This window comes from Geotrypetes seraphini, chromosome 2, assembly GCF_902459505.1.
Source record: "Geotrypetes seraphini chromosome 2, aGeoSer1.1, whole genome shotgun sequence".
In the NCBI taxonomy this organism is placed as follows: Eukaryota; Metazoa; Chordata; class Amphibia; order Gymnophiona; family Dermophiidae; genus Geotrypetes; species Geotrypetes seraphini.
In genome coordinates this window covers 106,034,052-106,058,613 of record NC_047085.1, presented here as the reverse complement: position 1 = coordinate 106,058,613, position 24,562 = coordinate 106,034,052, and the positions used below count along the sequence as shown (strand labels likewise).

General features: G+C 42.6%; 1 protein-coding gene across 2 annotated transcripts in view; it reads left to right on the top strand.

The window, feature by feature from the left end:
• The window catches only part of MTFR1 (mitochondrial fission regulator 1), a 75,102-nt gene that overhangs the window by 8,131 nt on the left and 42,409 nt on the right, over window positions 1-24,562 (top strand). Inside the window, exons 2-4 of one of the 2 annotated variants that reach the window (XM_033933375.1) lie at window positions 1,345-1,488; window positions 12,421-12,519; window positions 19,188-19,221. In XM_033933375.1, coding sequence (XP_033789266.1) covers window positions 19,195-19,221 — 27 coding nt within the window. In that variant the 5' untranslated portion in view covers window positions 1,345-1,488; window positions 12,421-12,519; window positions 19,188-19,194. The remainder of the gene's footprint in view (window positions 1-1,344; window positions 1,489-12,420; window positions 12,520-19,187; window positions 19,222-24,562) is intronic. The other variant, XM_033933374.1, reaches the window with a different exon arrangement.

Sequence of the window (24,562 nt, the reverse complement as noted above, 5' to 3'; positions counted from 1 at the left end):
ACTCCATGGATGCTCGCCTGAGGCGTCTCCTTGGCCCTCAGTTGCACATGCCTCCGATGTCTCTCTGCTATATGCAGGTCACATATCTAGCGTTGGCTGTCCATTGAGTCTTCATGCTTTGCCTGCTTGCTTGCAAGTTGTCTTCCTGGGCTGTTGAGTGCCTATCCTTAGTGCAGTTCCTTGGATCCTGCGTGTCTTCGGATATGTTGGTTCGGCATTAACCCTTTCCAGTGTACAGCCCCACAGCTACTTGGGGGTCCCAGTTGGTTACCTAGTCTCTCTTTTTTTCTTACCTCTGTTCCATATACCATCCATATACCATCCCACTGAGGACTGCTTTGCTACATGCCCTCATCTCTGGATTCATCTGCTGCTGATGACAAGAAAGGAAAAATTATGTTCTTACCTGATGATAATTTTCGTTCCTTTAGTCACAGCAGATGAATCTAGAGTCCCGCCCGTTCTGCTGTTTTCAGTTTTGCCTTTGTTCTGTAGGGATTGGCCAGATGGGTGGCCGCGATGGAAATTTCACGGCTATGAGAAGAGAGTTCTGTGCCATTAGACCTGTTCATTGATCCTGCTGCTGCTTTGTTAAGAGAGAAATGCTGAAGTTCCAGTAAGCAGACTATCGCATATATATATATTATTGTCTACTGTAACCTATTTGTTGTCATGACTAGTCTGTTTTCAAATGATTGTGAATGTCTACTTGTAACCCGTTCTGAGCTTCTGGGAGAACGGGATAGAAATGGAAATAAATAAATATATGACAGAGTTCAGCTTTGAATTCTCTATCTCCACCTGCTGGTATGTGGACTTAACCCATTCGACTCTGGATTTATCTGCTGTGACTAAAGGAACAAAAATTATCAGGTAAGAACATAATTTTTCCTTTCCATGCCAGTCATGAGATTCTAAGTTACTTCCTTTTTAAATCTGCTTTTCCGTTGATAGTGTTACCAGAAAACAGTCTGGATGATTAAAGTAAGTCATTGTCCAATTTCAAGGAGGGTCCCCATTCAACATCTTCCATGGATACAAAAAAGTGGCCCAAATAAAGGGGCCCTTAACTATGGACATAGTTGAGACCATGCCCCCAAACTTTGGATACCTTCATTAGAGATCCCTGAAAAAATTTCATCAATTTCTGAAATGGTCTGGAATCTGAACCACTTGACATGGAATGACCCTAAACTAAAATTTAATTTGCGTTGGGCAGTTGTATTGTCTGCCAAATAGAGTATAAAGTGATATTTTAATATACTGCTTGTCTTAGTGCATGACAAAATTGATTGACAATTTTTAAAAAGGACAGTTTGAAATGTTTACATACCTTTATTTCAGAAAAACTATGGAAGAACAACAATTTTCTCAAGCTGGAATGTTCGGTTGCTGCTCTAGGAAGATTATTTACTGTACCTGATGGTCCATTGGATTATACGTTTAATTAGAATGGCTTTAGAACAAGCTGAATCAGCAATGGGATCTGTAAGTTTGTTTATTTAGTTTTTTCTTCTTCAGTTACTGATGCCTGAAATCACCTACAAGTAGAAATGGTAAGGAACCAAACTGACAATGTTCAAGCATGTTTTGAGACAGAATAAAAAGTGTAGTGTTAAAGATGTCTGGATAAATGATTCCTTAATTGAAACTTGAAGAGAGGAACTGGGGAACGGTTTGAATTGATGCCAGGTAGGTGAATTTTATATGTGGGGAACATGGAGGGAAAGGTGTGGAGACAAGGAGTTGTTGAGAAATGATAGTTGAGAATTAAGAAATCAGAATGAAGGACATTAAGGATTACAGTGAGATAGGACAGTAGAGCAAAAGTTGGAATTAATACAAAAATGAATAGGTAGCCAATGAAAAGATTCAATGAAGTAAAAGCAAAGACAGATTTGCAAGAAAATGATCTGTACTACTTTTATTCTGATGTATTGTAAAGGTGTAATAATATGAGAGATGGAATAAGAAAAAAAAGGTTATAGTCAAGATGAGCAACAAAACTAGGGATTAGAATTTTGCATTTAAAAAGAGAGAGCCAAGTTTTATCCTTTCCTATTCTGAGAGATGAAATAACCAAATTGAGTAAAGGAGCAGGAGGAGGAGTTGAATATATATTTATGTATTCAATGTATTATCAATTTATTCATTCACTAGTGTTTAAGCCCGTTACATTAACGGGTGCTAGAATATATGCCTGTCTGTCTTTCTTTATTTATGTCTCTCTCCCTTCTCCTGTCTCTTTCTTCCTTTCTTTCTGTCTCTCTCCCTCCTGCTATTTTTCTCTCTCTCTCCCTGGCACACTTTGTCTGTCTGTCTTTCTTTCTGTCTGTCTCTCTGGTCCCCTGTCTGTCTTTATTTCTGTCTGTCTCACTCCCCGGCCTCCTTTGTGTGTCTGTATTTCTTTCTGTCTCTCTCCCTCCCCCACTTTCCTTTGCAGAAGCAGCAGCGGTATTTCCCTTCCCCTCCAGGTCCCTGTGAAGTAGTAGCAACATTTTCCCCCACCCCCCATTCCCTTCTCTCCCCCCCCACTTTCCTTTGCAGAAGCAGCAATGATATTTCCCTTCCCTTCCAGATCCCTGTGAAGTAGTAGCAGCATTTTCCCCCATCCCCCCCATTCCCTTCTCTCCCCCCCACACTTTCCTTTGCAGAAGCAGCAGCAGTATTTCCCTTCCCCTCCAGGTCCCTGTGAAGTAGTAGTAGCATTTTCCCCCACTCCCCATTCCCTTATCTCCCCTCCCCCCCACTTTCCTTTGCATAAGCAGCAGTGATATTTCCCTTCCCCTCCAGATCCCTGTGAAGTAGTAGCAGCATTTTCCCCCACCCCACCCCCATTCCCTTCTCTCCCCCCCACTTTCCTTTGCAGAAGCAGCAGTGATATTTCCCTTCCCCTCCAGATCCCTGTGAAGTAGTAGCAGCATTTTCCCCCACCCCACCCCCATTCCCTTCTCTCCCCCTCCCCCCACTTTCCTTTGCAGAAGCAGCAGCGGTATGTCCCTTCCCCTCCAGGTTCCTGTGAAGTAGTAGCAGCATTTTCCCCCACACCCCATTCCCTTCTCTCCCCCCCCACTTTCTTTTGCAGAAGCAGCAATGATATTTCCCTTCCCCTCCAGATCCCTGTGAAGTAGTAGCAGCATTTTCCCCCATCCCCCCCATTCCCTTCTCTCCCCCCCCACACTTTCCTTTGCAGAAGCAGCAGTGATATTTCCCTTCCCCTCCAGGTCCCTGTGAAGTAGCAGCAGCATTCCCCCCCCCATTCCCTTCTCTCCCCCCCCCCACTTTCTTTTGCAGAAGCAGCAGCGGTATTTCCCTTCCCCTCCAGGTCCCTGTGAAGTAGTAGCAGCATTCCCCCCCCACTTTCCTTTGCAGAAGCAGCAGTGATATTTCCCTTCCCCCTCCAGGTCCCTGTGAAGCAATTCCCTTCTCTTACTTGAGCTGTCCTGCTCCTTTCGGTCCCTCCCCCTTCCCTTCCCCTGGGCTGGCCTGCTGCGGCCGAAGGTTTTTGTTTTAAGCTTTAAAAGTGCCGGCGGCGGCTCCTCTCACACTGCTGATCCTCCTGTAAAGAGCAGCCTGCGATGGTGGTCGGCTTTAGCGAACCTCACAGGCCGCTCTCCAGCCTTGGTAGTACGTTCCCTCTGACGCACGGGATCGCGTCAGAGGGAACGTGCTACCGAGTTGGAGAGCGGCCTGCGAGGTTTGCTAAAGCCGGCCACTATCGCAGGCTGCTCTTTACAGGAGGATCAGCAGCAGCAGTGGCGGCGGCGAGTGAGGGCCGAGATGTGTTCCCTGCCGAGGACGCGGGCAGGGAGAAAGCTTGCCTGGCTTCCAGGGTGAGTGAGGGCGGGAGGAGGGGACTGGCCAGAATGTTACCTGCCGCTGGGTTTGCTGCCACGGATCACACACCACAGCGGCAGGCAACACGAAATCCTAAGTGCGCATGTGCGCTTAGTCTTTTATTATATAGGATATAAGGCAGAATAGTTGGAAGGCTGGTGATACTATGCATTTGTATTTATTGCAGGGGGGATTTGCAAAGAAGGGTGAAAGAGGAAATATGTTTGAAGATCACTTGTGAAGTGAGCAGTAGAAGAATTGGACTAGTCTGATGTGAAAACTCAAATGGGTTTAATAGCTTTAGTGCTTTGGTGTCCTTTGTAGTACATATGTTTTATAACATCTGTATTTCTGTGTATGTATTCGGGTCCATGTTCAATAAATGCTGGTAGGCACCCTACCGGCGCCTAAGTTAAGTGCAAAACAGGGTTAAAAAAAAAATTCAAAGTGCCTAAAAAATGACACCTGCATTGTATCTACAGAGGCAATTTACACCTAACGCCACTGTAAGTGTGGAAGTAGAGTTAGGCATCGTAAAACACTTCCGTAAGTGTGATTCACATGAAAGGTAGGTGCAGGAAATGTATGCTTTGAAAACCCTGGTCTACGTTTCTGGTGCCTACCTTTCCTGAAGGCTTGATTTCTATAAATGACACCATCGCATGATACGCGATCAGCTGCTGTTTTTAAGGCAGCTGCCACCAATGGCACTGTTTATAGAATCCGGGCCTCACTGTATATAATTTTTAGATTTTATCTGATTTGAGAGATAATTTTTTTTTCCTTTTTTTGTTCCATCAGTTTCTTCCAGATGGAACAAAAAAAGGAAAAAAAAATACTCTCTCAAATCAGATAAAATCTAAAAATTATATACAGTGAGGCCCGGTTTCTTCCAGATCTGTCTTGACTTCCAAGTAAATGGAACCGGATGTCTTCTGGGGCCTCCCAGAGTTTTCTTTACACAAAACCATGTCTGACCCTGTCAAACACAGCCATCATGGTGATTGTCCTTGTGCAGATCTTCAGAAACTGGGTTGCTTGTATTTTCAGTTCAGTTGTTAGGGGTCACCGTAGGGTGGATTTGATTTAAATCAAATCTATTTAAATCAGTAGTCAGAAAGACTTGATTTAAATCGTTTTCTCATTGTATTCACTACCACTCAGTACTGCTCAAAAAAGGAATATTTGCTTGCTTGTTTCAACTCTTTATTTCTTCATAACAATGGTAACAAGTTTTTAAGAAATATGATGAAATCAAAACATTTACTAACTTGAAGATCCTACCTGTTCAAACATGTTCCTTTTGTCATCTTCATCAAAACATTTCTCATGATGTTGCTTATTCAGGCCATCAGGCATTTCTTTGTTGCAGTGTTGACATTTTGTACACATGCCTGCCTTACCCATAGGTAGAGGAATTTCATTAAAATATTCCCAAACTGGGTCTCTTACTTTATAGTCCAAAAGTTATTGCAGTGTCTTAAATTCACAGTTTTGAGAAATACAAAACCAAGCATCTGTGATAACATCTTCTAGACAGAAAAATTGCCTGTGACATTATGAATGGATTAATGGAATTCATTTACCAAAAAATGTAAACATTGAATGAATATACAGCCTCATGCTACATAATTAAAAATGAATCCTTATTTCATGATACATTATAGTCCTGAACGCTAAGGTATTGCATCTGAACCCGCAAGTTGCTTTCAAAATGAAATCATATCTTTCAACTCCGCCTCATTCCCAGAAGGCTTGCTCCTGCCCCCTCAGTTTTTCTTCTGCAAGCAAGTTGCTCAGATGTGTTTCAGATCTTCTCTGCGATTTTATTATTTACAGGGTTTTTCCTGTCGTTTTTAAGTTGGAGACACAGTTTTTGGGACTTCTGCCTGGGAGAAGACACAGACTCCCATGGCAGAAATGTGCTGCTAGCAAGATCAGCCCTTGGGGACACTTGTCTAGCCAGTCTGCTGTAATATTTTTGAAGCTCAGGGGCCGTCCCCTGAGTAGCTGCTCGCATCCCTGATTTATCAGGGGCTTGAGTGCAGGCTGTTTGGCTCCTACCCTGCTTAGCTGGGATTAATAGTGGCTACATGGTCCTCCCCCCTTCGCAGTGAGAATGTGTCTGGGGGTTGAGACTCGATCAGACGTCAGTCTGACTGGCAACCCGAAGACCAAGAGGGGCATAATCGAAAGGGACGTCTAAGTCCGTTTACGTCCATCTCGCAAGTCGTCCAAAGTAAAAAAACAGCTTAAGACACATTTTCAAAAGATACGTCCAACTTTTTTTTCGTTTCGAAAATCGTCTAATTATACGTCCTGCCGATCTGATCGTCCAAGCCACTAAATCGTCTGTCTTGATACCACATTTTCGTCCAACTTTCCATCCAAATCCAAAACGCCTAGAACAAGCCCAGTTGGACATGGGAGGGGTCTGCAAAGTGATGGACTACACACCCAGACATGCCACCTAAATAGTGGGGTACCTTACAGGGCACTGCTGTGAACTTCACAAAAAGGGTGCCATGTCTTCTCCTCCCTACAGCTCCCTTATAGGTTACGGTGAGCCCCCCAAACCACCTCCAGAATCCCCTAGACCCACTTATCTGCCACCCGAATAGCCCTTATGGCTGCCAGTACAAAAGGGTTTTGGGGGTGTATAGGGGAGTGCACATGTTTAAGCATCAATGCAGTGATTACAGGGGCTTATGGGCATGGGTCCTCCTCTCCATGAGTCCCTAACCCACCCCCAAGATGACTTAAGCTGCCTCTGGGCTGGACGACTTAGCTTTCCTATGCCAGGCGGCCAGGTGATGATGGTCTGGAGGCTGAATTTTAAAGTTATGATTAAAATTTTTATGGGGGTGGTGGGGTTGGTGATCACTGGGGTAGTATGTGAGGGTCTGTTTTATGTGTTTGCAGTGCTTATCTGGTGACTTTAGGTGGGTTTTTGTGACTTAGACCATGTTTTACATGGTCTAAGTCACAACGTCCAAGTTCCGTCTAGGCTCTGTTGTAAAACTTTCAGTTATACATGCTGTACGACTGAGTCTAAGCTGGCCCATGTCCCGCCCAACTTCCGCCCTTGACACGCCTCCCGAAATGCCCCGTTTAGCTTTGGTCATTCAGCGGCAATATGAAGGCCTAGGTCGTTTAGAAATACGTCCAAAACCCGTTTTTATTATCGGCACTTGGACGTTTTTGAGAAATGTTTGTCCAAGTGCCGACTTAGGCCGGTTTTTGGACGTTTTTCTCTTTCGATTATGAGCCCTCAAGTTCATAGTTCGAGCTTGTGAAGCAGAGTTCTCTATTTGTTCCAGCTGCACTTCTGAGCTGAGGCAGGCACCACAGGATAAAGTGAATAAGGTTATTATAGCCTTTGGGGGAACATCAAGGGGGGTTGAGGGTTTCTGGGGCTAGAGCTAGAGTCCCCCTCCTCTAAAACTGCTTTCTCTGTTGTTTTTGAACTTCAAGGAAGCCCCCCAGGCTGTTTTGACATAAATTTGCTGGTGGTAACCATTTTGATTTAAGAATATAAGAATAGCCTTACTGGGTCAGACCAGTGGTCCATCAAGCCCAGTAGCCTGTTCTCACGGTGGCGAATCCAGGTCAGTAGTACCTGGCCAAAACCCAAAGAATAGCAACATTCTATGCTACCGATCCAGGGCAAGCAGTGGCTTCCCCCATGTCTTTCTCAATAACAGACTATGGACTTTTCTTCTAGAAAATTGTCCAAACCCTTCTTAAAACCAGCTACACTAGCTTTCCAGAGCTTAACTATTCTCTGAGTAAAAAAAATATTTCCTCCTATTTCTCTTTAACTTCATCGAAGCCTCCATCTGCCTCATAATCCCTTGACTAGATTCTAGAACTCTGCAAGATGGCAGCATCAGCTTAAGCTCTGTGTAAGCCTATCATAAAAAGTTTCTTTTTTAAGATTGTCCAATGCATCTTCGGTGGTATTTCTTCCAGTGCCAAGCTTTGTGAATGAGAACTTGGAGTGGATACTTCCAGTGATCGCCTGAAGGTGTGACTTTGTTTGCTAAACATCATCTGACAGGAATGATATAACAGTGGAATTCTGCTTCTTGTTTACTTTACTGTTTTATCTGATATTGGCAGCTAGAATCAGTTCTTCAGGCAGTTACCATAGAAGTCACTGGTCTACCAGTAGAAGTCAAGCCCTCCTGATCAAAAAGGATAGATCTGGAAAATATCACAGCAAACAGCACTTTACAGGCTTTATTAACTTGCTGATTTCCACGCTGGAGAAAGAAGAGCAGTTGGTCTTATGACAGGTTGAGTTGATGCTACAAGCCTCTCATTGTCACTTGTCACCTGAATTAATGGTTGGTTACATGGATATGGAACATCATTTCTCAGAGTTGGAATCTATCAGAGTTTTGGGGTTTTTTAAAAACTTTTTATTTATTGAAGTTTTAACATACCATATTTTTCGCTCAATAAGACGTACTTTTTTCCCTCCAAAAGTGGTTGGAAATAAGGGTGCGTCTTATGCAGCAAATATCGAGTCCCCATCTGCCACAGCAGTGAGAGGCAGGTGTGAGCTTTGAGCACGCCTGCCTGGTCCTGCGCTACCGCCCAAATGGTACCGTCAGCTCGGTCCAGCGCTGCTTCGGCAGGCTCCCCCATCTGCCGCGGAAGTGAAAGGCAGGTGTGAGCCCCGAGTGCACCTGCCTGGTCCTACGCCGCTGCCCAAATGGTGCCGTTGGTTCTTGTGAGACTCACGAGAGCTGACTGCACCATTCGAGCAGTGGTGCAGGACCAGGCAGGCGTGCTTGGGGCTCGTGCCTGCCATTCACTTCCGTGGCAGATGGGGGGAGCCTGCTGATGCAGCGCTGGACCGAGCTGACAGCGCCTGCTTCTCACTGCCGTGGCAGACAGGGACTCGGGCGGCCATCCAGCAGGGCAGGCTGCCGATGCAGCGCTGGACTGCCAGAATTGCATAAAGGTGTTGGGAGGGAGGGAGGGGGTCGGGGGATCTTTCAGAAAGGTACTGGGGAAAGGGGCCCTCCTGCTGGAATTAAATTAATCAGGAGGCTTCCCAGCCCTGCAGAAAAGTAGCCTGCAGAAAAGCACCCTGCAGAAAGATACCAGCGAAGGGGGCCCTCCTGCTGGAATTACAGTAAATTAATCACTAATTTAAATTTACAACAAATATACAGCTGAGGCAAGAGGCCTTGTGCTGGACATGTGAATTGCTTTTAAAAAAATTAAAAAAGAGGAAATAAAAATGTAAAGATATTAGAGATGTACATTTTCCAAAGCTGAGCAGGAAACGGAAAGACTTCCCTGCCTGCCTGCCAGCCACTAGGCACTGCCCTGTGCCCTGTCTCGGCCTACCACTAAACTACAAGAGGGGGGACTGGGTCCAGAGCCTGGCAAGGAGTGTGGGGTTGGGTGCAGAGCCTGGCAGGGAGAATTTGATTCAGAATGTTTTTCTATTCTTGTTTTCCTCCTCTAAATCTAGGGTGCGTCTTATGGAATGAAAAATACGGTATATTTTTGTTCTCTTACTAATATGTTAGGTCAATTTTGGTTTTATTTAGTTCTTTTTCTTTTATTAATAGAATGGCTTTCTGTGTGAATAACATTTTCAAAATTAGATTTACTTCTGATTTATGATCTGATTGTTAATGCCAAACATAATGGGGAAAAAAAATTTATCTTTCTTAGACCACAAACTCAGAAGGAGTTGCACTATAAATTTTTTTAAAAAAGGATATCCACTATAGATAATTAAAAAAATACATTAAGTTGTCCCCTGTTCACATCTTGACTCTCCTGAATATGTACAACTATGATGTTATTGCATTAATATCGGATCACTGAGTAATAAAAACTGGTTAAATGGAAGGAAACCAGATACTCTGTTCCTAACTGAGATATGGTTAAAATCTAATTATAATCTGATTGTTAATTAAATTTGTCCTCTTAATTACAAAATTTTAACTCTGAATAGAATAGGTAAAAAAGGAGGTTGAGTTGCCATGATATATAGAAAAAATTACCTAGTCAGAGAAGTGGATTCTTTTAACTCCCCAAATTTATAAATATTGACATGTCGAATAAAGGATACTAAACTGGGTGATTCCTTAACTTGTATGCTAGTTTACGCCCCTCCTAATAACTGAAAGCAAGCTAAAGACGATTTTCAAGAATTTACTCTTAAAACTTCAATATCTACTGATTATAATGGAGATATAAATCTTTACCTCAATCAACTTCATGATAAGAGAGTATTGGATTTTTATTCTTTTTTACATGCATTACATTATTTTAACCCACCATCTCATCAGATTCACATTAAAGGTCATCATTTAGATTGAGTCTCTTTCAAATAAGGCTCTGAACTTAATATTTGGTTTAGTTCCACAAATGGGAGGCAAATCTTTGATCTGATCACTTTATGTTAGACTTTACTGTGTATTGGAAAAAAAGCAAGCATACCCCCAAGATTAACAAAAAAGAAATTCAGGAATTCAGAAAAAAAATAGATCCAATGTTATTTTGGAAACATTTAAATTATGATCATAATGTAATTCCTATAATCTTTATGGAACAATGGAATGTTATAACAAAAAACAAACTGCAGGCAGCTATGTACGAGATGCAGGCAATGTTTATTATACCAAATATTTATGCAGTTAAAAATACCACCTTATAACAAACCAAAGGACCTGACACCGTCCGTGTTTCGGAAAACACTCCTTCCTCAGAGGTCCAAGGTATAAAATCGATTCACGATTCGAATCAGTTCGGTAAAAAAAAACAGACTCATCGATTCAGCCCCTATTCAAGTTAATTCTTTTTTTCACCACCAGCTGCCTGACTCATTCCCATCTAATGTAACTTCCGGTTTTGCGAAACCGGAAGTTACATCAGAAGAAACGAAAGGACATGGGAGCGTCGAGGGGGGAGCGAGCAGAACTCGGAAGCAAAGGGTAACCGGCAGGAGGACTGAGAATCGACGGTGGGGGTGGGCTGAGAATCTGCGGCTGCGGCAGGGGGGGGGCTGAGAATCGGCAGGGGGGCTGGTGAGTTTTGGGGGCTGGGGATGGAAGCTGGGAATCGGCAGGGGGCTGGTGAGTCTTGGGGGCTGGGGATGGAAGCTGGGAATCGGCAGGGGGGCTGGTGAGTCTTGGGGGCTGGGGATGGAAGCTGGGAATCGGCAGGGGGGCTGGGGATGGAAGTTGAGAATCAGCAGGGGGCTGGGGATGGAAGCTGAGAATCGGCAGGGGGGCTGGTGAGACTTGGGGGTTGAGGTTGGAAGCTGGGAATCAGCAGGGGAGCTGGTGAGTCTTGGGGGCTGGGGATGGAAGCTGAGAATCGGGCAGGGGGGCTGGGGCAGCTGAGAATCGGGCAGGGGGCTGGGGAAAATTAGAATCGGGCTGGGGAAGCTGCGAATCGGGCTGCCCGATTCACGATTCGAATCGATTTACCACGACAAAAAATCGGCCTCCCAATTCGTTGACTGACCCTCGCCCCTAAAGCAGGAGCGGCAGCGCTGCCTCTTGCTGGCCTGCCGCTCCTGCTTTAGAGGGCGAGTTGGGAGGGTCAGTCGGTTAGTGGCTTCCCCGCTGGTGTCTGGCTTCCCCGCAGCAATTTACCTAATTTCAGCAGCCTGCTGGCTCTAGCGATCTTTGCAAGCTGCTATACTTCGTCCAAGTTGTCTTCTCTCTTCCGCGGTCCCGCCCCTTCTCTGACATCAGAGGAGGGGCGGGACCGCAGCAGAGAGAAGACAACTCAGACGACGTATGGCAGTTTGCAAAGATCGCTAGAGCCAGCGATCTTCTGCAGGGCAGGCTGCTGAAATTAGGTAACTTGAATACACAGGCCTTCAGGGGGGTGCAGATGTTCAGGAGAGGGGGCTCTGGTGTAGAAGTACACAGAGGGAAGGGGGGTTCAAAGAGACGTGCATATGCCGGACTTTGTGGGGAAGAAATAAGGGGTCTAAAAACAGAGGAGAGGGAGAGAGATGGTGGACAATGGGATTTAGGGATGAAAGTTGCAGAAAGGGAGAGATGCTGGATGAAAGGGTAGTTGAGATGGAGATGAAAAAAAGGAAAGATGCCAGACCTCCATAGGAGGGAAGGGAAACGGAAGGGGAGGACAGAGATGGCAGATGGATGGTTAGCAAGAAGAAAGAAGGATACCCTGGCAAGCAAGCTATCAGAAGACAACCAGAGCCTGGGACCAACAAGATTTGAACAATGACCATACAACAAAAGGTAGAAAAAATATTAGAAAACTGATAATTGTGGATAAAAACTGTAGTGTTTTTCGCCCATTTTGAAGATAATCATTGCAGGATCACTACCCTGATGTTTCTTTCCTCTTGATGATATGCTAATGGGGTAGATATATAACAGTTTGTTCTCTATGAATCTGCTAATTAATGTCCATAGCATTTTTGACAGGTTTGAGCAACAGAAGTCATACTTAATCAAACTTGAATGTTCTGCATGTTAGTGTGTAGTACAGCTACTTAGCTATCAAGTCTGCTTTCAAAATTGAGTTTTGCTTCTAATTGAACATTAAACAATCACATTTCCTTTTCAGGTCCTTTGGTCTGGCAAATCCTATGGGTCATCTCGCAGTATTGTAAGAAAAATTGGCACAAATCTTTCACTTATACAGTCTCCAAGAGTCCATTTTCAGGTATGACTTTTCCACAGTGATTAAAAGCTGCTGAAGATTTTTCATATTAGTATCCAAGTTTATTCAAGACTTTCTATCCCACCCATCAAACAAGCTGTCTGAGCAGCTTACAAACTATAAAAATGGAATAACAACATATGATTAAACTCTGAAATTTGCTATCAAAGAAAGTGGTGAAAAACATAAGAAGAGCCTTACTGGGTCAGACCAATGGTCTATCTAGCCCAGTATCCTGTCTTTATGAAGGCCAATTCAAGTCACAAGTATACATCCCCCTCCATATTTACAGGTTCGGAACTCATGACTTCAGCTGTTCGTGATTTTCTTCTGGGTGACCCACCCCCACCTCCTGGACCTCTCCACTTACTTACTTTTTAAAACCTAGTGGTCTAGCAGTGAAGCAGGGCAGGAGCAATCATCCTACTCTCCTGCCCCGTGCATAACTGGGAACAAAAATGGCTGCCCTGAGTTCCTGTGGTCTTGCAGGAACTCATGGCAGCCATTTTTGTTCCCAGTTCTGCATGGGGTAGGAGTGTAGGAAGATCGCTCTTGCTATACTTCACCGCTAGACCATCAGGCTTTATAAAATAAGTACAGTGGAGAGGTCCGGGAGGCAGGGGTGGCTTAGAGTCGGCCCTAAAGTTATTTGCAATTTTTTTGTATTCGTGGACTGACTTTGCCCCGTAAATATGGAGGGGGGATGTGTACTTGGCAAAAACCCAGATAGCAGCAGCATTCCATGGTACCGATCCAGGGCAAGCAGTGGCTTTCCCCAGGTCTGTCTCAACAGCAGACTATGGACTTTTCCTCTAGGAACTTGTCCAAACCTTTTTTAAAACTAGCTACATTAACCACTCTTACCATAACCTCTGGCAACGCGTTCCAGAGCTTAACTATTCTCTGAGTGAAAAAATATTTCCTCCTATTTTCAGTTAGCTTTGAGTTTGGCAGATTTTGAAACCCTGGTGTGAGCAGGTAGATGGATGTATGTTCCGTTGATTGCTATGATTCTGGCCTTTCTTCAAAAGGATTTTGAGTGCGAGCCATCCCTCAGGTTCCTGATGGTTTGGATTGTGGGGCTAGCATGCTACCAGAGTCAAGTATAGCATTACTCTTTGGCAACACATCTAAAGGGGCTAAAATAGTTGTGTCTGTCTCGCTGGATATTGGTTGGTCTGAAAAAGTACTTGGGTACACTGTTCAAGCCTCTGAGGAGAGGAGGAAGATAAGGTGAAATTTTTGTTCTTATGTACTTTTGTTCTTATGTACTTTTGTTTTCTTTGACTTAGGCTAGACCAGTCAGTCTCTCCCAGGTTGTATTGTATCATGTATCTTCTTCCTGTAGGGCTTGAGACTCCTTTGGTACTATTGTAGTTGGTCTTAGTATCTGGAAAATTTTGAGACTGTGCCACGATCTACTTGTTTGTTGTTTGTCTCTGTAATTTGTTGTTTATTAACTTCAGACAATGTTTGATGTCAACTTTCACAAAAATATGCTTGTGAGTTCCAGGACTACACTAATCTTTGAAATGGTGGTGATGCCACTTAGTCAATGTTCTGAAGTATGAAAATGCATGGAAATTGTGTTCTGGTCCAGAAAATTCCTGATGTAGCGGTAACCAAACTACAAAATGCTGGCCATCATTGGAAGAATCTCAACATTTGTTTTTGAGCACTGAAAATTAAGCTTGGAATTTAACATCTATAAATGGAGTTTTGAGTTGAATTTCCACTTTGAAATAATACAGGAAGCTTTTTGCTGATGATGGTGCAAATAACAATTCTGAGGCTTTCCTTTAGAATTCAAGAATACAGTCAAACCTTGGATAATGAGTAACTTGGTTTATGAGTGTTTTGCAAGATGAGCAAAACATTAAATTAAATTTTAACTCGATAAACGAGCATTGTCTTGCAGTACGAGCACATATACGTGCGTCACGTCAAATACGCACAATATATGCGTGTCACATCACTGATCGCGGCTGAACGTAATACATGCACCCGTAGTTCAAGCGCGTACAACATAAGCACATCTCACGCTGAGCGCGGCTGAACGTAATAAAAGCATCACACCCAATTCACCCGCAGTTTAGTGACTGTTCGAAATGAGTGAGATCTTGCAATACAAGTATGTACAATACTGTATTTTCTATTAAAGTTTTTGGAATGCGGAACGAATCGTCTGAGTTTCCATTATTTCCTATGGGGAAATTTGCTTTGATATATGAGCGCTTTGGATTACGAGCATGCTTCTTGGAACGAATTATGCTCGCAAACCAAGGTACCACTGTATTAGAAGAGTTTTTCCATAATTAAGAATAAATTAAGAAATAACTATTTATTAAGTCAATATAGTATTTAAAATTAAAAATGAATTGATCCAGGGAAGATTTTGCACATCAAGCTTAACGTGATGAAATGGTTTGAACGTGGAATGGTGTATCTGAGGATCAAAGTTAGCATTCAGTTGGCTTGATTCTAAGAAGGATTGCATCTGTCTAAGGTCTTTAATGAATGAATGCTTACGAAGTAAAAATATGTTTTGAATAGTGCAGTATTATTGATTGTTAAAATAAAAGAGCATATCCTCTACTAATTGTGTGTAGTCTGCCTTGTTGCCAAGAAAGTTTTTCACAACAAAAACAAATGAAGACCAGGCACATGATTCGTTTTCATTCATTGATGCTATGAAATGTGAGTCATTTATAAGTCAGCTTAAAACTGATTCCTTCCTACTGTTTTACTTAACTAATCTTTTGTGAACCACATAGAACTTTCTTGGTTATGCGGTCTAGAAATTGATCTTATGTTATGTTTTATATGTTATGTTTTATGTTATGATCTGTGGACCATCGAAAATTCCTGCCTTCAGTTTCCATATTAAGTCCAGGTAACACATGCGCTATGTATTCAATGCACAAACCGTTTTTATTCAAAACCATTACAAATTGTTTCATCAGGCCTAGCTTTATATGTAGCAGTGGCAGTATGATTCTTATCTCGTGCTATCAAAGGTTCATTGATTACATTTTGTCCTCCAACCACCATATATTCCCTCGTAGGCCAATCTTTTTTTTGCCCAGTGTTCATGTTTGACTCTACTATCCCAAAGGCATAAAAAGCAAGGATACTTTGTATTACCACTTTGTTGACCAAGAAGAAAATTTACCATTTTCAAAGCCTACACAAATCACCCATTGATGATCTTGATAATTTATTTTTTCCAAGACTAAAAAGATGCCTTGTACTCTTCTTTCATCTTGGTGGAGTGTCTGATTGGAATAGAACCATAAAAGAACACATTTCAAACTACGTTTTGAACTATCGATGAAAAGATGCCTCTCACTTGGGTTATATTCTGAAAGACTCATTTTCTTCAGAAGGTTTTTGATGTCATTGCAGAATACTAAGTTATTGTCTTCAGTAAAGAATGACAGCAACTCCTTTTCTCTCCTTCAATAAAATGTAATTTTCATTCCAGACTGAAGTACATTCTTTTCCTTTAGTCTGGAAGCAAGCAATTCAGAAAATTCCTTATTTAAGTCCCTGAACAGATCACTCAATTAATTCTGGTCAAAACATTCACTATGGGGGTCTTTTACTAAGGCACTAGCCGATTTAACATAAGAACTGCCATCTCCGGATCAGACCTTCGGTCCATCAAGTCCGGCGATCAGCACACGCGGAGGCCCTGCCAGGTGTACACCTGGCGTAATTTATAGTCCACCATATCCTTATATGCCTCTCTTAAGGAGATATGCATCTAGTTTGCTCTTGAAGCCTAGGACGGTTGATTCCGCAATAATCTCCTCTGGGAGGGCATTCCAGGTGTCAACCACTCTCTGAGTGAAGCAGAACTTCCTGACATTAGTCCTGAACCTGTCCCCCCATAGCTTCATTACATGTCCTCTAGTCCGTGTCAAATTGGACAATGTAAATAATCTTCTCTGCTCTATTTTGTCGATTCCTTTCAGTATTTTGAAGGTCTCGATCATATCCCCACGCAGTCTCCTTTTCTCAAGGGAGAACAATCCTAGTGTTATAAGTCTGTCCTCGTATTCCAGTTTCTCCATACCCTTCACCAGTTTTGTTGCTCGTCTCTGCACCCTCTCCAGCAGTTTTATATCCTTCTTTAGGTAAGGAGACCAATGTTGGACGCAGTATTCCAAGTGTGGTCTGACCATTGCCCTATAAAGCGGCATTATAACTTTCTCCGATCTACTCGAGATTCCTTTCTTTATCATGCCCAACATTCTATTTAGCGCGTGCTAAATGCTAACGCATCCATAGAATATAATGGTATGCTAATTCGGCTAGAGTGCCTTGGGAATCACTGCCCCCACTTTCTTTACCTTGTGCGATTATCAGACATGCAAGACTCATCCTCTGAGAGCTGTAGTAGTTCACAGAAATGTAAAATGGGTACAAGATCTGAGTGCAGAACGGGTCTCCTGGCTGAAGGTATATCAGGGTAAGATCACTTGTCATGATTATTTCAATTGATGCCTTTGATATTAACAATACAAAAATACAGTGTTTCCCCAAAAATAAGATGTACCCTGAAAATAAGCCCTAGCATGATTTTTAAAGATGCTCCTAATATAAGCCCTACCCCAAAAATAAGCCCAAGTTAAGATTGGCCCCCGAAGCCAGCCCAACTCCATTCCTGACACTAGTGCTGCCCAAATTGCCAATCATCTCTCCCTTCCTCTCCTCCACCCCAATTCTTCTTCTTTCCTTTCTTCCCCCCACCCCCCATGTGCAGCATCTTTCCTCATCTCTCACCAATCCCCTTGTGCAGCAGCTCTGAATGGGCTGTTTTGCAGCCTTCCCCGCTGGGGCCGGGCCTTCCCTCTGCAGCGTTTTTCTATCCCTCCCTCCCATCCTTCTGAGCAGCGTAAACCCACCAACCCTCCCACCGTGAGCCTGACATACCTCCATTCCAAAGCCTCTAAAACAGCGGCAGCTCTCTGAATGGGCTGCTTCATGGCCTTCCCCGCCAGGGCCTTCCCTCTGCCACATCACTGATGACATCATTAGTGACATGGCAGAGGGAAGGTCCTAGCAGGGGAGACCGCAAAGCAGCCCGTTCAGAGCGCTGCCACTGCTGCTGTTTTGGAGGGAGGGTTTTGGTGGGGTTCTGCTACACAGAGGGATGGGAGGAAGGGATAGAAAGATGCTGCAGAGGGAATGCCTGGCCCCGGCAGGGAAGGCTACAAAACGGCCCGTTCAGAGCGCTGCCGCTGTTTTTGGAGACCTCAGAGCTGCTGCACAAGGGAATGGGTGAGAGAAAAGGAAAAATGCTGCACATGGGGAGGTGAAAGATGAGGAAAGATGCTGCACATTGTGGGGGAGGAGAGGAAGGGAGAGTTGATTGTTGTACATGGAAAAAAATAAGACATTCCCTGAAAATAAACCCTAGTACTGTTTTTTGAGCACAAATTAATATAAGACCTGTCTTATTTTCGGGGAAACACAGTAACAGTCATCGAAGTGGTTTTTCGGATCCATCCAAACCATTGGTACTCCAAATTTCAGGCAGCTTCTCTTTCCATTTGTCCATTTGCACAAATGCTCCCTATAAGTTTTGCATGCAATATGAGGAGCCCATGGCTTATCTTGATCTCCAAGCTTGATACTAAAATAACCTACTTATGCTCTTTTTACAAACTTAGAAATAGGTTTCCTACTTGCTTTCAAATATAGCAAAATACGTCGGGATGATTCAGATAGCTCCATCTTGAAATAGCCATAACCTCTATGGTGGTCAATCTGCATAAATGAAATGATAATGAGTGGGAATATACACACACCTCCTATACAATCATAACTATTATACAGTTAAGTTACTTGTAAACCTTTTACAATCCAATGTTTTGGATATAAAACTACAGTTGGAAATATGTAAACACCCGCACTATATCTGCTAACTTGTATTCAAAAACACAAACCAGGTAACAGAAGACAAAATTGAAAAACCCTTTAGAATTTAAATCTATGTGCAATTGTTTTAAACAGATCAGGTTGAGAAAGCTGTGAAATACAAATTTATGTAGTCTAAGGAAAACATTTACCATCAAAATTTTTTGCACATAATTATGTAATATAACAGAACAAAGGTGATTTTGTCATTTGAGCTTTACATTTTTATGCCAGTGTGCATTATAGGAAAGGAAGTAGACGAATAGTTGTGAAACAAAGGTCATTATACACAAAAAATATGGGTAATTTAAATACATAAATTTCCCATTCAAAAATGAAAGCTTGTTATGATATCCTGTTGCTACTGATTTCTGTTAATGTTCACCATGAAGTTACCTCTCTGGCTTCTCTCTCTCTTACTCTCTCTATGTTTTAATAGCACTCATTGTGCAAATTCTCTCTCCCCCAAGGTACTTGGCTTCAACAGTAATAGTGTGATTTGCTCTGGCCTTAGAATTCCCGTATTGGTGTGTACTAGAAATTATTCTTCTAAAAAACCTTTCCGGGATGTCAATTATGCCTCTCTAAATTACTAACTTACCTAGTCTAGCCTCTGACAATCATGAATATTAACAAGTTATTGGGCTTTATTCTCATTTGAGAAATTTTGCTTTCTTCTTGGCTACTGATATTACTTAATCTCAAAATGTTGCTGTATGTCTACTTTTTTTTCTTAATCTCTCCAGCTTTACTATGAAAGGAACATGCATTGAGCCTGGTGTAAGTCCGTTCTGTCTTTTCATATGATAATACCTGCATGTAGTTGGATATGTTTGTTAAAAAGACTAGTTTGTATTAGAAGTACAGTGGTTAGGATTATAACAGCACTATTTTCAGTTGAGCATAAGATGTGAAAGAGCATGTACTATAAGAGAATGTTTGAAGGCTGTTAACCTCTATCTTCTAAAACAAAACTGAGATTTCATCACTTTCATGCAACAAATTAGTGATATCCTGGTGCTAGTCAACTATCTGGCAGTAATTTTGTGAAATCATATAACACAATTTAATTTGGGCTTGCTTTGTATATGTGTGGTTTGTTTGGTTTATATTCTGTTTGTTATTGTGAGTTAAGTGGAAGAGTATATCATGGTTTCTTGATTGATTGTAAAATGTAAATGGTCATTAAATACTTCTGAAAGTACCTTAGTCTTTAAATTGAATCCATAGTATTAGGTGTTTTTTCTTCTTTTGTGAGTGTGTTTAATGATCTTTTACCTTGCTTTCTTTACATCAGTGGATGTATGTAAAACCAGAGACTGAAAGGAAGTCCCCCTTGGACACTGGCCCATTTCATTCACATTCGCAATACCAATTATTCCTGCTGCCTAGGTGCTGATTACGTTTCTGATCTTGGAGTGGTGAAGTATTTGCAAGGGGAGGGTTGAGACTGAGTTGAGATCAGGGAGAGAGAGTTCAAAAGAACGAATTCCCTAATAGATTTATGCACAAAAGATTTGCAGAAAAAATGAAACTCTACCACAAATCCAGCATTGAAAAATCAGTGCGGTTTGCTCAGAATAATGAGTATTCAAATTTATGGCGCATTAAAATCACAGCAGTAATTTGCTGCTTATTATTTTGCGCTAATTTCCTTTCATTGCTTAAGTGCTGATTTGGCATAGGCACTGACAGGAAAGTTGATATTTATTAAAAAAAATAAAAATCAAACCCATTGGACAACCTACTTCTGCCCTCCCACCCTTAAAAAAAAATGTCCCTGGTGGTCCAGTGGACACTGACCCCCTAAAACCCTAGCCCTGATGATCCAGTGGGACCCCGACCCTGGCCCCAGGGCAGACCAGACCCTGACACTCCCTCCCAAGGCAGGCCCAGAGATACCAAGCACCCACCACAAGGTATTGGGCAGGGCATAACTACCAAATAAGGGAAAAATTCCTTTATTTGGATGCACCGGATAGAGCTAGTTACCGCCATTTTGACAATACCCCAGAAGAAGGAGGGACAAACCTTTTTGTGAGGCAAGTAAGAGGAAGAAGAAAAGAAGGCCGCTTTGGTTCTCAAAAATAGTAGCTGAGAAATAAGAGGTTAACTTTACAAAAGATCACAGAAAGAGAAAGACAGGCAAAAATATCTGGAAAAGTTAAGAGAGGCTGATCGAATAGTCAGGAAAGCAAAGATGCAAATGGAAGAAAAAATAGCTGACACGGTAAAATGGGGAGGCAAGACATTTTTTAGATAGGAAGAAGTGCCAAAGTGGCATTGTGAGACTCAAAGGTGAAGGGGAGAAATATGTAGAAGCTGATAAAGAAAAGTCTGGATTGCTTAACAAATATTTCTGTTCTGTGGTCACGGCTGAAGCACCGGGAGTGGGACCACAGAAGACGAAAATGAATAGGGATGGAAGAGTGGTAGACCCTTATCAATTTTCAGAGCGTTGTGTTCATGAGAAGCTAGCTAAAATAAAAGTAGACAAAGCGATGGGGCCAGATGATGTACATCCGAGGGGCTGAAGGAACTTAGGAAAGTTCTGGTGTCTCCTCTGACTGTCCTTTTCAATGAGTCTCTAGAGTCGGAAGGGGTACCGGAGGACTGGAGAAGGTCGGGATGTGGTCTCTCTACACAAAAATGGAAGTAAGGAAGAAGTAGGGAATTGCAGGCCGATAAGTCTGACTTCTGTGATTAGTAAATTAATGGAAACACTTTTAAAACAGAGAATGGTGAAGTTTCTGGAATCCAGTGGATTACAGATCCAGAGGCAACATGTGTTCACTAGAGGTGGGTCTTGTCAGACAAATCTGATCAATTTTTTTGGGTGACCAGTGAATTGGATAGAGGGAGTGCGCTAGATGTGGTGTATTTAGTTTTTTTCAAAGCCTTTGCCAGTGTTCCACACAGACGTCTAATAAATAAACTGAGTGCCCTTGGGATGGGTCCCAAAGTGATGGGCTGGGTCAAGAACTAGTTGAGTGGAAGGCAACAGAGGATCATGATCAATGGAGATCGCTCTGAGGAAAGGGATGTAACCAGTGGTGTGTCTCAAGGTTCTGTTCTTGGGCATATTCTTTTTTTTTTTTTTTTTTTGTAATATCATTTTTATTGAGGCAGAGAAGAACCGGGTGCAGTACAAATAAATAAAATACAGGAGCATAAAGATACACAAGGAGCAAAAGCACAAAAATACATAGCCATGAAGAACGAAGGAACAGATCCAACACAGAGTGCCCATCAGGAGATCAAATACATATAGTCTTACAACTCAGTAACTAAGGGTGGGAAGATCCGTACAGGAGAGAAAGCCACAAAAGGCCAGTAACAAAATGGGTCAACATACGAATGAAGCAGTACAGTACAGGCATCACCGGTATCTCTGTCATTTTATCAGAAATCTGAACAGAATCCCCAAACGTTTCAAGACATCCAGGCTCCCATGCACGCAAAAGGCACGCCGCACATACACAAACCTACAGTCACACACAACACACTTCAATCAAAACCTCAGGAATAGGTAAGAGAAAGATAAGGTAAGGGAGACAGCTCCGCTGGACATATAGTCAAAGTCGAAAACAAAAGAAGAAACATGGAATCCCAGCTCTCCTCAGTCAAGGAGGCATGGCATAGCCTCAGAGTAACAAACAAGCATCCCAAAGCCCACAGTACACTTTCCATGGGTCTTGTGGTCGGGACGAGTAAGAATCCAGTTCATAGCGGGCCTGTTGTTTCAGCATAACAAGCCATCTGACATAGGTGGGAGCTTCTGCAGAGGCCCACTGTTGTAAGATAAGGTTTTTTTCCCCAACAAAATGGCATGTAGAGCAAATTTCAAAGAGGGCAGGTCCAGGCCATGCTGGGTCCACTCCTGTACATCCCCCAACAATAAAGCAGGAGCATTCCAGGGGAGATCACAGGCAAGGACAGTTTGTAAACATGCTTGCACCGGGATCCAAAACTGCAATGTGGTGCACTCGAAAAAGGAGTGCAAATAGGTGCCCCGCTGGAGCTTGCATTTAAGACAGAGATTGGTATCCCAGAGGCCCATAATGTGCCCCCTAGAACGAGTGAGGTATGCCCTGTGCAGTATTTTAAATTGGGTCTCCTAAAGGGACACCGCTTTTATGTGAAGGTAGAGGGGGGGTCCCACTGGATCACCAGGGCCAGGTCTTTTGTGGAAGCAGTTTGAGGCAAGTGTTTGGGTTGGTTGTAGAGAATGGGTGTCATTAGAAAGGGTTGGTTTAGAAAAGAGGTGTCTAACGCTGTCCCAGACCTGGCAGTTGTTTTTCCTGGAGCTCTTTTTTTGAGCATGCAGTGGGAGTATGAAATGATCTCATTTAAATGCGGTCTTCGATGAAACCATTAGAGTGTTGGGCAGCACACCAACACTGGCGCTAATCTCCTTTAGCACCATTGTTAGGTTTTGAGCATCTACCCATAAGTACTGTGTTTCACTATATGTAAATATCTGTACTACATAATTTCTCTCAGAAATGCATTGGACCTTTTTTCAGAGGAGTGACTTATTTCTCTTAAACCCTAGTCCAGTTAGGCTTTTTTTTTTTAACAGTTTTCCCATGTGCCAAGTTTTCCATCCCATTCCATTACATTTTTGAGAGGTATTTTGTTCATGGGCAGATATTTCTTGACCCCCCTATGTGTAATGCTTTCCAGTTTCCACTAGGTTGGAAAGAATAACCATAGTAACAGTAAATGACAGCTGCTGAAAACCTGCACAGTCCATCCAGTCTGTCTAACACCAGTCATTCATGCTTAACACTGGTTGGCAATTTGTCATCATTCCAATCACATAAGTAATTAAATATGATGGAGTTTTGGGACAGTATATGTCAGTGGTCTCAAACTCGCGGCCCGAGGGCCACATGCGGCCCGCCAGGTACTATTTTGAGGCCCTCAGTATGTTTAACATAATCACAAAAGTAAAATAAAACAGTTTCTTGATCATATCTCTTTAGCTATAAATTACAATATTATTATTAAAACTTAGCCAAAAGGAAATATTTATAAACTATAAAGTTTTACCTCATGCAAAATTGTCATTTCTTTAATAAGACATTAACTATTTTTTTCTGCGGCCCTCCAAGTACTGCCAAATCCAAAATGTGGCCCTGCAAAGGGTTTGAGTTTGAGACCACTGGTATATGTTATATCCAAAATATTGCTAACAGTTTTTAACTTACTATTTAAGGCGTCTGTCACCTCTCCTTTGAGTTGTATAACACCCTCATTCAAAGCATATGATAATAAAGTGATACACAGTACTGGAATTACTGAATCTTCATCTATCTGTCTTTTGTGGGATACAGACCATAAAAGTCAATGGCAAACAGGAAAAATTTGCAGCACATAGTTCATGAAAATCTCTCCATCTTCATGTGTGTGCATGCTTTTCTCTTTGGTTTTTATTTTTTTGTTTTGTGTGTGATGGCAGATGTGGGCATGCTTCTGTGTATCTGTACATACATGTTTGCATGTGTTGAAATATGCATGCTTGCATGTGTGTGTATCTATATTTGTGTTGATTTTTTGTGTGTTCAGGAGGACATGGGAAAGGGGAAGTTTGAAAAGTTCAATTCTTGAATCACTATCTGCTAAATGTATTCTTGAGCTGCTAAAACCGATTCTCTCATGGAAATGGGGCATTCTGGGGGGTCCTTCATTTCTCTTCAGTCTCCCATCTAAAGTTACCATCTGAATCCAGATTTGCCCAACAGGGTAATCCAGTTCTGGCTTTACTCCATTGCGTGGTTTAGTTTGGGAGGTGATATTGCAGTTGGGTGCAAATTGTGTGACTTTAGCTGTTGAGGGTGACAGGAGAGTTGTGGGGGTTGTAGCTTTGGGACAGATGCAGGGAGCAAAGATTTGACAGGAGCAATTTTCTAACACTGGGAAGAGTTATTTCACTGAGACTGCTTCTCATAGCTTTAACTCAGTGGTCTTCACTGCAAGGCCTGTGAGCCTTGACCTTCTTGGTGGCCTATGCTACAGTACAGTTATATCCCTCAACCCCTTCCCCCAAAGGATCCAACTCTTCTCCTTCCTGGCAGTTACCCTTGCACTGTTTGGGCTGCCAGCAGCATGAGTGAGA